Source organism: Chiloscyllium plagiosum, unplaced genomic scaffold (genome assembly GCF_037043375.1).
Source record: "Chiloscyllium plagiosum isolate Xiang-an unplaced genomic scaffold, Cpla_swu_hap1 HiC_scaffold_9, whole genome shotgun sequence".
Classification (NCBI taxonomy): domain Eukaryota; kingdom Metazoa; phylum Chordata; class Chondrichthyes; order Orectolobiformes; family Hemiscylliidae; genus Chiloscyllium; species Chiloscyllium plagiosum.
The window spans coordinates 58,343,728-58,358,395 of NW_028270147.1; the positions used below are offsets into that span (position 1 = coordinate 58,343,728).

The 14,668-nt window shown below is 41.7% G+C and overlaps 1 protein-coding gene across 2 annotated transcripts in view; it reads left to right on the forward strand.

Moving 5' to 3' along the window:
* The first annotated feature begins 249 nt into the window (after positions 1–249).
* Positions 250–14,668, forward strand: part of lrrc40 (leucine rich repeat containing 40) — a 66,480-nt gene continuing 52,061 nt past the window's right edge. The window contains exons 1-3 of one of the 2 annotated variants that reach the window (XM_087990662.1): positions 250–557; positions 2,374–2,555; positions 9,241–9,314. In XM_087990662.1, coding sequence (XP_087846788.1) covers positions 407–557; positions 2,374–2,555; positions 9,241–9,314 — 407 coding nt within the window. In that variant the 5' untranslated portion in view covers positions 250–406. The remainder of the gene's footprint in view (positions 558–2,373; positions 2,556–9,240; positions 9,315–14,668) is intronic. The other variant, XM_087990661.1, reaches the window with a different exon arrangement.

Below are 14,668 nucleotides of genomic sequence, written 5' to 3' on the forward strand. Positions count from 1 at the left end.
ACCATAATCTACAATTTGAGCCCGTCACTTTAGCATAATGGTAAAAACTTTGCAGAGACCCCTCTTCTTTATTCCTACTTGCTCCTGTAGCAGGTACAATGCTTGCCTCACTCGGCTGGTTAAGCTTACAGAATACCGAGGCATTCGAAAACAAAGACGATGTAATCCTTCCTAAAAAAAACAGCGGTCTCTTGGGAGTTGCGCCAACTCTGCCATAATTTTGTCTGCACACAAAACATCACCAGTAGTGTTTGGGCGGGGATTTGCAGTGAGGGGGTGGACCGCTTCAACGAGCTCTCGCTTTCCCTCGCGCGCGCAAGAACGAGGGCGGTTGGTGCGGCCGCGGCCTGTCGCCGGCCTCTGAACGGTGTTTGCTGGGCAGTCACGGCGCCGTCTTCGACTCTCAATGTCTCGAAGGGAGGGCAGCAAGTTTGCTAATCGCAGGCCAGGCTCAGCATTTCAACCTCGGGCAACCGAGGCGCCTGTGCCTGCTGGCTTAATTAAAACGGCCAGGAAAAGTGGACAGCTGAACCTTTCCAACAGAGAGTTGAGTGAAGGTAAGTAAGTCCGCAGCGAAATCGGCCTCTTACCCACTCGGCTACTTCTTATAGGGAGGGTGAACATTGTCGTGATACGATACAACATTTCTTTGCCCTCACCATTGTATTTACAAGTGAGTGATGTTTATGCACACTGTTCAAAACCCACTTGTTTAAATTCAATTGTTTTTTTTCTTGTAGATTGAAATGTTATTTGAGTACGTATACATTGCTTGACGATACTCGTATGGTTAATTTAAAAAGAACAGTATTTGTTTGTAAAAGATGGTTGAGCGTTTGTAGCAGAGGGCATCCAAATAAGCTACTTTCAAGTCCAGTAAAGTCTTAATTGCGGATCCATGGTTGCGCTCAAACACCGAGTGAGGTGATTATAGATTAAGTGGTTCTCAAGATACTTGAGTCTGAAAATCTTTGGCTGCTGCTACTTCATATTATAGAACAAATGAAGCAGCCTTCGGGTAAGATGCTAAACCATGGTTCTGTCTTCTTTGGGGTAGGGTTAAGAAAGCATGACAGCCTAATTCAGAGATTGTTGCAGAGTTATCCCCTGTTCTGGCCAAATGTTTCTACTTCACTGATGTCACACCAAAAAAACTGATTACTTGGCCATCCTAGTGAAAAGTGATTGCCATATTTTCTATAACTGACAAAGTATTTTACAAATGTCATCTATTGTGTCCATTGCACCTGGTGTGGCCTCCTCTACATCTGGGAGACAAGACACTTTCTTGCAGATCGTTTCAGAGAACATCTCTGGGACACTGCACCAACCACCGCCCTGTGGCTGAACACTTCAGCTCCAGCTCCTGCTCCTACTCTGCCAAGGACATGCAGGTCCTGAGCCGCCTCCACCACCAAACCATTACAACCTGACACCTGGAGGAGGAACGCCTCATATTTCGCCTTGGGACCCTGCAACCACATGGGATAAATATGGATTTCAACAGCTTCTTCATCTCCCCACCCCCATTATCCTTATCCCAGTCCCAGGCCTCCAACTTGGCCCCACCCTCCAGACCCATCCATCACTGCCCTCTCTGATCTATCACCTTCTCCCTCACTGTTATCCACCTATCGCTTTCCCAGCTACTTGCCCCAACCCCACCCCTTCCTATCTATCTCTCAGCCCCGACCCACAAGCCTCATTCCTGATGCCCGAAACGTCAATTCTCCTGGTCCTCGGATGCTTCCTGACTGGCTGTGCTTTTCCAGCACCACACTCTCGACTCCGATCTCCAGCATCTGCCGTCCTCACTTTCTCCAAAGTATTTCATTGGCTACTGAACACTTTAGGATGTATGTAAAAAGATGCTAAAAAAATGCATTTTTTCTGTTCCTGTAAGGGCTACTCTCATTTGGAAATGTAAAGGTGGATATTTGGATTAATGCTTGTTTGCTACCAGTGGAGTGTCAGTCAGCTAATTTATGGTGTACTATGTCAAAATGTGTAGGCATCACAGTGTAAATCTAAAACTTAGATAATTTCTTCATCAAACATGTCTGTAATAATGCTGCTAATAAGGAGATGCTTGTCTAGTGTCTAAATTTGGAATGAATTTTCATTTCATAAGCACTCCATCTTACTTGGATGATGGTATAGCCCTTTTAAGGTTTTTCACTAATTTTAAGGCTAGTTTTAAATGGTACTTATTTTTATGATCTTTGTTAAATGCAAAGATGTGATCTAAAAATGCATTGTTTCATTTCCACCACTTGTGCGGATGCATTATTATGAAAAAACCCAATGTGTGTGACTGTTCAGAATTAAACTGTTGTAATTGCTATTTGTCAAATCTCCTGTATTTTAATTTAGTGCCCCAGAGCGTATGGCGGATAAATGTGGACCCTCCAGAGGAATCCCACTTGAATGTCTCCTTTACTGCAAGTGACCGATGGTGGGATCAGACAGATTTAACTAAACTTATCTTGGCATCGAACAAACTGCAGTGCTTATCGGAGGATATTCAGCTCCTACCAGCCCTCACAGTGCTTGATGTAAATATAACTCTAATAGAGCATTGAAAATAATTAAGGTGTTGATGTTAGAATTGAATGCAGTATGTACAGAATATGTGGTTATATTTGTCTATTACTTAGAAAAATGGATCTTAGTGTCCCTACTGTAGTACTGCACTATCCTACTAGAACTAAAGTAGATTTTTTTTTAAACTTAATTTTGAGCTGCAGTTGTCTTGCTCTAGTTAAACCAACATCTATTGTGAGGGGGAATGGGGAAAACATTTCCCTATTAAAGCACTTCCAGGATGATCTTTTAGAATGTGCGTTTGAATGATAAATTTAATAACCATATTCAAGATGGAATCTATGGAATTCCCTTCTCAGTGAAGTGGTTGAGGCTTCCTCAATAAGTAATTTTTTGAACAATAAAGGAATTAGCAGTTATGGTGAAAGGATATCATTAAGCTATAGAACGTTCAGAAGAGACTATCAGGGTGATGTCAGGTTAGGAAGGTTTGAGTTATAAAGAAAGGTTGGATAGGCTGGAACCGCCCATTTTAATTCCCCCTGTTATAGTTATTTGAGACGGCTCAGGGAATCCCTGATGGACTCGACCTGTAGCCTTTCTTGGTTCGTCCCGGATATCGTACTCTGAGGCAGTCTGAAATATAAAACTGTTACAGACAGCTTAGTTTAAATGATCACCTTGATACCATTGGTAATTAAATGTTATAGGATAACAGATACCTACAAGCTAGGCTTGAGCTAAGGTTTTAAAGCCTTTAGCAGAGTAGCTGCGCCAGCTCTTACCCCTAAGAGCTCTCTCAGGCTACTTCCCTTATTGCTGCAAACAAGCTGTCTTTTTCTTTCTTGAAAAAAAAAGATTTTTGAGATTTTTTACAAATTTACAAAAAATAGTACAAAATAGTGTATTCCACTTTACAATATAATAACAGCACCAATATAAAATTTGAAAAACTACTAATCTATTCTACAAACTACCAAAACACAAAATAGGATATTGTACATTATTGACAATTTAAAAAAAAGAGAAAATAAAATAAATAAGTAAATAAATAACTAGATACATATTCAAACTAAATTTATATCAAGTTATAATACAGCCTGTATTTATACGGGATTCCTTCTCCCGGGAGCCCCCGAACCAGCCAGAACCATCCCCATGGCTAAGCCTTGGCCCTGAACAATATGGCCAATATATCTGCGTCAATGTAGTTCAAAAGGGCTGCCATGTTCTATAAAATAATTCAGTTTTTTTGGTGCACCATATTCGTAAGGAAGTCAAGGGGGATATATTCCATGACTATCCTATGCCAATTTGAAAGTCCTGGGGTACCTTCGGATACCCAATTCACTAAGATGTTTTTCCTCGCACAAAAGGAAAGTTTAGTGAATAATTTCCTCCCGGATGCCTCCAAAGAGGGGAAATTTGGGGAGCCCAAAAGTAGAGACACTGGGTCCAACCCAATCTCCGTACCCAAAATCTTTGCCATACGCTGTCCCAATATCTGCGGATCTTATGGTATGTCCACAGACAATGTGTGAGGGTACCAACTTCTATTTTGCATTTAGGGCACATTGGATATGCTTCTGCCTTGAACTTTGCAAATCTCTCTGGTGCCATGTGAGCCCTATGAAGTATCTTCAATTGGATAGCCTGAGTTCAGTTACAGATAGAGATCTTCCTAGCGTTTTTCTCAGACATTCTCCCACATCTCTAAGGAGATTTCCATCCCAACTTCTTAACTCCAAGTTTTATGTAACTGTTTCATGTCCTTCGATACCTTATTACGTAGTAAGTGGTAGAGAGTACTGACCGAGGGCGAACCCATTGGCTGAAGCACTCTCCTTTCCATATCTGATTTATAAGGATTAATTATCAATGTGGTCTTCTTTTGTATGAAGTCTTGTATTTGAAACTATCGAGAAAGGTCCTTGCTAGGCAGCCCAAACTTTTGACACAGCTGTTTGAAGGACATCATGACCTCCCAATCGAACAGATCTCCCAAACAGGAGATACCTATGGACTCCAGATTATGAACACAGCATCAGTCAGCCCTGGCTGGAATCCCAACATTCCCACTATAGGGGTATAAGGGAAGGTTTTTTGTCGGTTACCCTTATCCTGTCACATTATCCTCCAAGCTTTGATTGTATTTAATACAGTAGGATTTTTACAATGATTCGTAATAACTCTCATATTGTCCATAAATAGTAGATTGATGAGGGGACATTTTGCTTGGGAGGTCTCAATATCTAAACAGACTGGGTCTCTTGTGAACCACAATCAATCAGCTACGTAAGATAACAGAGAGCTCAATTGGTACCTCTTGAAATCCGGAAAATCCAGCCCATCCCTCCTTTGTGGAAGCTGCAGCTTTTCTAATTTAATAAGGGGCCATCTATGATCCCAAATGAAGGAGCCGAGCCAACCATAGAGCTTACGCAGAGCCTGTCTCGGCAGCATCAAGGGGAGCATTCTCATAGAGTATAAAAGGCGAGGTAGAATATTCATCTTAGCCAAGGCTATTCTACCTAGCCAGGATATCGGGAAATCTTCCCAGTGTTGAAGGTCCTTTCATATTTTCTCTAATAAGTTTTGTATAGTTGGCTTTATATAGCTGACCAAATGTCGGAGTAATAAAAATACCTAAGTAAAGAAAACCTCCCAGTGACTACTGAAAGGGGAAATGGGATCCATTTGGAAAATTGGATATGCTGGTAAGACCTCCCAGCGGCATAGCCTCCAATTTCATAAAATTGATTTTGTAACCTGAGACCATACCAAATCAGTAAACCACTTGAATTAAGCGGGGCACAGATGTCAGTGGATCATTTTAAGAAAAGGAGGAAGTCATCAGCATAGAGAGTGATTTTGTGCTTACCCGATCCAACCTCCGGAGACGTTATGTTAGGGTCAGTTCGTATAGCTTCCACCAGCAGCTCAATCACTAGCTTAAATAATAGTGGTGAGAGAGGGCATCTCTGATGACAGCCTCTGCCAACATTAAAGCTATCCGAACTTACACCGTTGGTAATCACCGCTGTTTTGGGATCCTTATATAATACTGTAACCCATTTAGTAAAGACCTCTCCAACACCAAACCGTTCCAGCATATAAAAGAGATATGGCCATTCTAACCGATCGAATGCCTTCTCTGCATCAAGGGAGACAACTAATCCCATTATCGCTCCCTGCTGGCAGGCTGGTACCATATTTAAGACTCACCTAATGTTATTAGTTGACGTGCGACCCTTTATAAACCCCATCTGATCCTCTTTTATAATGAATGGTAAAATCCTCTCCAGTCTTAATGCCAACATTTTTGAGAGAATTTTAAAATCCACATTCAACAAGAATATGGCTCTGTATGAAGAGCAGTCATCTGGGGCCTTTCCTTTCTTAAGAATGGGAGAAATATTTGTTTCTCTCCGAGAAGACGGGAGGCAACCCTGATTGTGTGAATAATTATACATATTTATAAGTGGCCCAACCAATTCCCCTATAAAGTCTTTATAGAACTCAGCCTGGAATCCGTCTGGTATGGGTGCTTTGCTGCTCTGGAGCTGCCTCACCACCTCCTGTACTTCTTGGGTTGCCGGGGGGCTTTCAAGAACGACACCTGCTCCGAGGTTAGGCTCGGGAGGGCCAGATTTTTTAAAAAAGACTCCGTCTTCCTCGTTCTATCCTCACAGTCCTGCGACTTATACAGTTAGAAATAGAACTTTCTAAAGGCTGCATTGATCTTTTTACGATCACAAGTCAGGGTACTAGCGCACTCTCTAATAGACGTAATGGATTGAGGAGCCTTTTACTTTCTGGCAAAGTATGCTAGATACCTGCCAGGCTTGTCGCTGTATTCAAATAATCTCTGCTTCACAAATAAACAGCAAAGAGGGAGATATTGAGTGCTCTTAAAGGAAGAGCTGGTACTTTATTCTCCTCGGTTTTAGAAACTAGTCTGACTTATAGGTATCAGTGTTATGTTGTAACAGTGATGCTATTTGGGTGACTAAAATTAAATAAACTATATATAAGAGATTTTTATTCCAGACTACTAAAGAGTATGATCTCCGGATGAACCAAGAGAAGCTTACAAGTCTGAGTCCAAAAGGGATTCTCTGAGCCATCTCAAATCTGAACTTTAACACCCCCGCATACCCACCCCCAGTCCTGAAGAAGGGTTACACCTGAAACGTTGACCTCTGCACCTCCTGATGCTGCCTGGGTTTCAGCCTCCTGCCTGTCTTTTGTCTCGAACTTTTTTCACTGAAGCATTGGAGTTTGAGTTGACCATGTAGAGGTTTATAAAACCATGAGGGATATATATATAGGGTTAATGGGAGGTGTCTTTTCCCTAGGATGGTGGATTTCAAGATTAGGGGACATATTTTTAAGGTGAAAGGAGAGATATTTTAAGAAGGCATGAGGGGACAATTTTTTACAGCGAGTGGTTCGTATGTGTAATGAACTTCCTGAGCAGGTGGTGGATGCAGTCACAGTTACAATATTTAAAACTCACTTGGATGAGTACATGAACAGAAAGATTTGGAGGGCTATGAGTCAGGAGCAGGCAGGTGGGACTAGTTTTGTTTGGGATTATGTTCGGTGTGGACTGGTTGGAGAGAAGGGTCTGTTTCTGTGCTGTATGACACTGACTCTAAGTCCTGAAGAAAATTATCGTGGATTATTGGGATGGAAACTGAATAAAATTAATATAGGTAAAGTATTAATACTGAGGAATTTAATGAAACGGAAATGGACCTGACGGTTTCCATCTGAGGTGATTAAGATATTGGACAGAAGAATAATTGTGGATGTTGTTTATAATGGGCATCCAGAAGGCATTTGATAAAGTCCACATAAGAGACTTTCAGTAAGGTAGAAACCCAAGGAAGTGAGGGCTAATTACTGACAATTCCGAAATTAGTTGAATGGAAGACAACTGGAACTAAGGATAATGAGTAGATATTCAAATTGGCAGGATGTGACTGGTATCCCAAAGGATTTGTGTTGGGGCCTCAGTGGTTTGCATTATTTATTAACAACTTGGGTGATGGCATACAATATCATATATCCAAATATACTGATGACATAAATTTAGGTGGCATTATAGATAATGTAGATCATAGCAAAAAATTTACAAAGGAATATTGATAGAGTAGGTGAGTAGGCAACTGTATGACAGATGAATTTCAATGTAAACAAGTATGAGGTTATCCATTTTGGATTTAAAAAGGATAGAACAGAATACTCTCTAGATGTCTGAAGTTAAATACAGTGAATGTCCAAAAAGACTTGTGGGTTTAGGTGCATAATCTTTTAAAATACCATGACAGGTGCAGAAAATAATCAAGAATACTGGCCTTTAGAGGACTGGAGTATATGGACGCAGAAGTTAAGCTGCAGCTATGCAAATCCTGGTTAGACTTCACTTGGAGTACTGTGAGCAGATCTGAGCACTACACCTTAGAAAGGATGTATTGGCCTTGGAGGGAGTACAATGCAGGTTTACAAGAATGATACCTGGAGTTCAGGGGTTAAGTTAGGAGGATAGACTTTACAAATTAGACCTGTTTTCTCTAGAATTTAGAAGGTTTAGGGTTGATGTGATTTGAAGTCTTCAAGATAAGAACAGGAAAGGACAAAGTAGATAAAGATAGACTTTTTCCACTAGTGTGGCTTCCAGAATTAGGGAGCATAGTCTGAGAATTAGGGCCAGACCGTTCGGAGAGATGTTGGGAAGCATTTCTACACACACAGTGGTAGCTGTTTGGAACAGTCTTCAACAAATGGATGCAGATACCATTGTTAAATTTATCTATCTCAGATTAAAATTTTGTTAAGCAAAGGTTTTAAGGGATGTGGGCCAAAGGCAGGTATGTGGAGTTTGGCCACTCATCAGCTACAATCTTATTGAATGGTGGAACAGGCTTGACAGGCTGAATGGCCTACTCTTGTTCTTATATTCCTAACTGGAGACAAACCAATCAATTATGAATGTAACTTTACTTTAAAACTCGTCTGAAAGAATTTAATACAGAAAAATATAATCAAGTTTAAAAAAAAGCATAAACTCAGTTTCAGAATTCGTAACAATTTAACTGTTTCCAAAAGACATTTGCATAAGAAAACACTGTTGTAGCTAAGTAATCGCTTTTGCCTGCAACTAGGAATTGAAGGTACCAGTTTTAAATTTAAAGTATGAAATCTTGTACTTTCCGGACAGCTGTACTACTTTGGCAATGAGGATGGTTTGGGATAAGAAACTTTTATTGCTTCCAAGATGGGGGGAAAAACATATAATAAAATATGTATCGTCAAAAATTTGATAGAGATTTCTATTCAAGGGAACCATTGAAATCATGGTGAATGTTTCTACCATACAACAAGTTCAGTAAAAGACTCACGAGAAACCTTGTTTTTTTTCCATTAGAATGAAAAGGGAATTGAGTTTTGACTGTATTTCTTTCTTAAATGTCAATTCTTTTAAGCTGGATTCCAGTAGGATGTTTTTATCTATCATTTTATTGATGACTAATTCACACTTCAAGGAAAAATGTTCCTCAATCAGACAACTTAAAATGCATGTTTAGTTAAGGAAAAAAGTACATCATAAATGCATTCAATGAAATAATATGCTGTATAACAGATTTTTATCAATAGATCATATTATTGACTTAGAACAAATGATTTCAGGTCCATGATAACCTCCTGAGTTCCCTACCTTGTGCAATTGGACAGCTGTCAAAACTGCAGAAGCTCAATATTAGGTACTGTAAGTGTGAATTCATTTAATTTTTTTTTTAAATGTTGTTACTTATCTATTATAAAATAACCAAATAGAATTCCGTGCAAGTTAGAACTGCAGCAGTCAAACGTAGAAGACCTTTTAAGATCTGGAGGTGAGGTGGACATGGTAAAATGTTTCCTTTACTGAGTCAGTCCAAAACTAATGGGCACTGTTTTAAAATTGAGTTGACCTTTCAGGACAGGCATCCAAAAAGAATGGCTTTCAGGACAAGGAAATAATTTTTTCTGAGGGTGTGCAACTTTAGGCCTTGCTACTTCAGAAGACAGTGGAGGCATGGTGAGTAGATATTCTTATGACAGAGGTACTTTTTTTTTAAAGAAAATCAAAGGTTATAGGGAGTAGATAGAACTGTGGAATTAAAAACAGATCAACCAGTTCAGCCAGGATCTTGTTTAATGGCAAAGGACTCACCTTCATCCCCCTCTGCCCATGCATCAATGAATTTAATACACGCCGTGATGTCGAACACTTCTTCCTCCGCCTCCGAGCTTACTTTTACAATCAGGACTCCCGCCCACCTTCCGAGGAACACTTCGCCAGCCTCCAACACACACCATCCACCTGGACACCCCGTGCTGGCCTATTACCTGCCCTCGACCTCTTCATTTCCAACTGCCATTGGGATGTTAACCGCTTCAACCTGTCTACCCCACTCCGACCTCTCACCCTTACAACGTGCTGCCCTCCACTCCCTCTGCTCCAATCCCGACCTCACCATCAAGTTAGCGGATAAAGGGGGTGCAGTGGTAGTCTGGTGCACTGACCTCCACATCGCTGAAGTCAGACGCCAAAGCCAGACGCCAACTCGAGGACACCTCCTCCTACCACCCCCGATCACCAAACCAACATCTCCCAGACCATACAGAACCTCATCACCTCAGGAGATCTCCCACCCACAGCTTCCAACCTCATAGACCAGGAACCCCACACTGCCCGGTTCTACCTCCTTCCCAAGATCCACAAGCCTGACCACCCTGGCCGACCCATTGTCTCACCATGCTCCTGCCCCACTGAACTCATCTCTACCTACCTCGACACTGTCCTATCCCCCCTAGTCCAGGAACTCCCCACATACGTTCGAGACACCACCTATGCCCTCCACCTCCTCCAAGACTTCCGTTTCCCTGGCCCCCAACGCCTCTTCTTCACCATGGATATCCAATCCCTCTACATCTCCATCCGCCATGACCAGGGCCTCCAAGCTCTCCATTTCTTCCTCTCCCGACGTCCCCAACAGTACCCTTCCACTGACACACTCATTCGTTTGGCCAAACTGGTCCTCACCCTCAACAGTTTCTCCTTCGAATCCCCCCACTTCCTCCAGATCAAAGGGGTAGCCATGGACACCTGTATGGGCCCCAGCTATGCCTGTCTCTTTGTTGGCTACGTAGAAACAATCCATCTTCCGTAGTTACACCGGCACCACTCCCACCTCTTCCTTTGCTACATTGATGACTGCATTGGCGCCACCTCATACTCCCGCGAGGAGGTTGAGCAATTCATCAACTTCACCAACACATTCCACCCTGACCTTACATTTACCTGGACCATCTCTGACACCTCCCTCCCCTTCCTGGACCTCTCCATCTCCATTAATGATGACCGACTTGACACTGACATTTTTTACAAACCCACCGACTCCCACAGCTACCTGGATTATACCTCTTCCCACCCTGCCTCCTGCAAAAATGTCATCCTGTATTCCCAATTCCTCCGCCTCCACCGTATCTGCTCCCAGGAGGGCCAGTTCCACCATAGAACACACCAGATGGCCTCCTTCTTTAGAGACCGCAATTTCGCTTCCCACGTGGTTAAAGACATCCTCCAACGCATCTCTTCCACATCCCGCACCTCCGCCCTCAGACCACACCCCTCCAACCGTAACAAGGACAGAATCCCCCTGGTGCTCAACTTCCACCCTCACAACTTTCACATAAACCAAATCCTAGCAGAGCGCTTTAGGGAACATCTCCGGGACACCCGCACCAATCAACCACACCGCCCTGTGGCCCAACATTTCAACTCCCCCTCCCACTCAGCCGAGGACATGGAGGTCCTGGGCCTCCTTCGCTGCTCCCTCACCACCCGACACCTGGAGGAAGTCCATTCATCTTCTACCTCAGACCCCAGGGCATCAATGTGGACTTCACCAGTTTCCTAATTTTCCCCTTCCCCCACCTCACCCCAGTTCCAAACTTCGAGCTCAGCACTGTCCCCATGACTTGTCCTACCTGCCTATCCACCTATCCACTCCACCCTCGTCTCTGACCTGTCACCTTCATCCCACTCCCATTCAGCCATTGTACTCTTTTCTACCTTCCCCCCCCACCCTCCTCCCTCACTTATCACCGTGATCTCCACCCCCACTCACTTATTGTACTCTATGCTACTTTCTCCCCACCCCCACCCTCTCATTTATCTCTCCACCCTTCAGGCACTCTCCCTGTATTCCTGATGAAGGGCTTTTGCCCGAAACGTAGATTTTCCTGCTCCTCAGATGCTGCCTAAACTGCTGTGCTTTTCCAGCACCCGTCTAATCCAGAATGGTGTTTAATGGCAGACAGACACAAGGGTCAGTTGGTCTACTTATACTCTAATTTCAGATGTCTATCTATCCATTGGCTCCAATAAACTTACCCCATCATTGTTCCATCTGATTTATCTACTTTCTCATTATCTTTCAGTCTTCTGCCACTGGAAATACAATTAGAATTAACTTTATTGCCACATGTACTCACGTGAGTACAGTCGGTTCTGATATAACATGACAATTGTGTTCTTGTGTGATGTCACGTTGTAAGAAAATTGGGCAATATCTGTGCCATTTAAAGTAATGGGGCTGGAATTATGTTATAGCCAATACATGTAAGGAAAGTTTGTTCTCTACAAATAACGGTCTAAATTCTTCAAGTGCATTAAAACCAATTTGCGCTGAAGAACCACATGTTAAAGTAGAACCGACTGTACAGTGAAAAGTTGACAAGTTGCCATTTACGGTGTCATCTTGGGTACACATGTACCTAGGTACATATTCTTAGAAAAAAATTAGTAAAACAAAGAAATAAAAAGTTCATAGTAACCTTTTAAGACACATTTACAATATCCACATCTGTAACATTTCCCATATAATGTAGGTTGCAGGTTTATTCCCTTCTGGATAAGAAAGTTTCACCATACTTCTCAATTTTTAAAATGTGTAGTCTGGTATTTAAAATAGTAAATATAATAATTTACTTCGATCAATTTAGTCATATTTTGTTAGTAATTTTTTAAACTTTAGGTTGCCTGTTATATATTTTTAAAAAGTAAAATTAAAATTCACTAATTTTCTCATTTTAAAGTTTTAGCAGCTGGGATTGTCTTTGTAGTTTATTTCTGTGTCTTTTGGCAATAATGATCAGGACTTCAATGTGTGTAATGACAGCAAACTGCTTGTGTTTCTCATACCTGCAGTCATTACGTCTGTGAAGCTGACAGTGCTTTTCTGGGATCTGCACTCATGCAGAAGTTCAGAAGATGCTGTCATTGATGCCCTGCTCTTCTATTGGATGGTTGTTTTTTGAAGTCTCTCGTTTAAATCTTAATATGAACTTCCATTTTCAACTTCTAGTCTTGCTGTAAGAAAACTTCAAAATCAGTTCTCCCTTGTTGATGGAGTACACTTGTTTTTTTAACTTGTGAATTATGTTCAAATTAGAGTTGAACAATCTGTCTGGCCCTGATGAACTTTGTGGAATGGCAAAATGCTCCATTTTGATGAATAAATAGTGAGTAAAATAAGAAATAAAGTAAATGTGGCACCATTGAGATAAATGAAGTTGTAGTGGAATTTTAAAGTCTACAATGAAGTAAGCAAGATGGTGAAAAATCAAAACAAAGGAATCTTGAAAGAATTCCAGATTCATGTTGATGTTGGTGCTGATGTTGGCAAAGAAGGATTCAGCTTCACTTCAGACTTTCAATTAATCTTGTCGTGAATGAATATAAATAAATTACTGCTTAAAGTCACACTGACTCTGGACCCCATGTCATCTCATCATTAGGTCAGATGGGGCAAAGAAACTTACTGTTGAATTTCTCCAGCATTTTGTTTTTAATACAGTACCAGGCATACCTGAAAATGAGATGTCAAACTGCTGAAGCAACAATACAAGATTTCTTGCATGTCAAACAAATAGTAGCAAGTAATGATAGTTAAATGATTCCATAACCAACAGATCAGATCTAAGCACTGCAGACTTGTCACATCCAGTTTTGAATTGCTTAATTGTTCATTGTGATTCACAAATGCAAAACATGATGCTGAAGCATTTGGAACGACCTTCAGTCGGTAGTGCTGAGAGGTTGATACATCTTGGACTTTTCCAGAGATTACCAGCATCACAGATGCTAAACTTGAGCCAATTTGATATATTCCATGTGATGATCAGGAAGTGACTGAAAGCCCTGGATTCTGTAAAGGCTATGCGGACTGATGACATTCTGGCAATAGTACTGCAGACTTGTGCTCCAGAACTTGCTGCACCACAAGCCAACTACTCCAGTAAAGTGATTGAATTCATCACCAACAATGCTATCAACAACACAGCACTGGCTTAGCTCAAATGCTCACGGATGCTCAGCTTGAGTTTTGTCACGGTTACTCAGCACCTGATCTCATTACAACCTTGTTTCAAACATTGACAATACCAAAGATGAAGTGAGAGTTACTGCTCTTGCTCTTGACATTAAGATCACATTTGACTGAGTGGCATCAGGAAGCCCTAACAAAACTAGTGTCAGTGGAAATTCGGAGGATACCTACCTGCCAGAATGGAAGATGGTTGTGGAAATAATGGACGTCAATCATCTCAGCTCCAAAACATTTTCAGAGGGTCCCTCAAAATAACATCATGGGGCCCACCATCTATTGATGGTTCATAATTACTTTCCCTCCATCATGTGGTCAGAAGTGGGTATGTTGTTGATGACTGTACAATGTCTAGCATCAAGGTTTTTTGGACAATGCCTTCTAAACCCACAGGATAAGCGCAGCAGATACATGGGAACACCACCCCCTTCAAATTAATGTTTCCCTCCAAGTAACTGATGATACTGATGTGGAAATATTTGCTTTTTTTCCCATTGTTGACTGGTTTAAAATCCTGAATTTGACAATTTTCTTGTAAGTAAGCTGTGTATTGCATTTCATAGAATCCCTACAGTGTGGGAGAAGGTCATTTGTCCAATCAAGATCACACCACTCTACAAAGAGCAGCACTCCCACCCTCTTCCCCTCCCCCTCCTCTTCTCTCCTCTCTCTCCCTCTCTTCC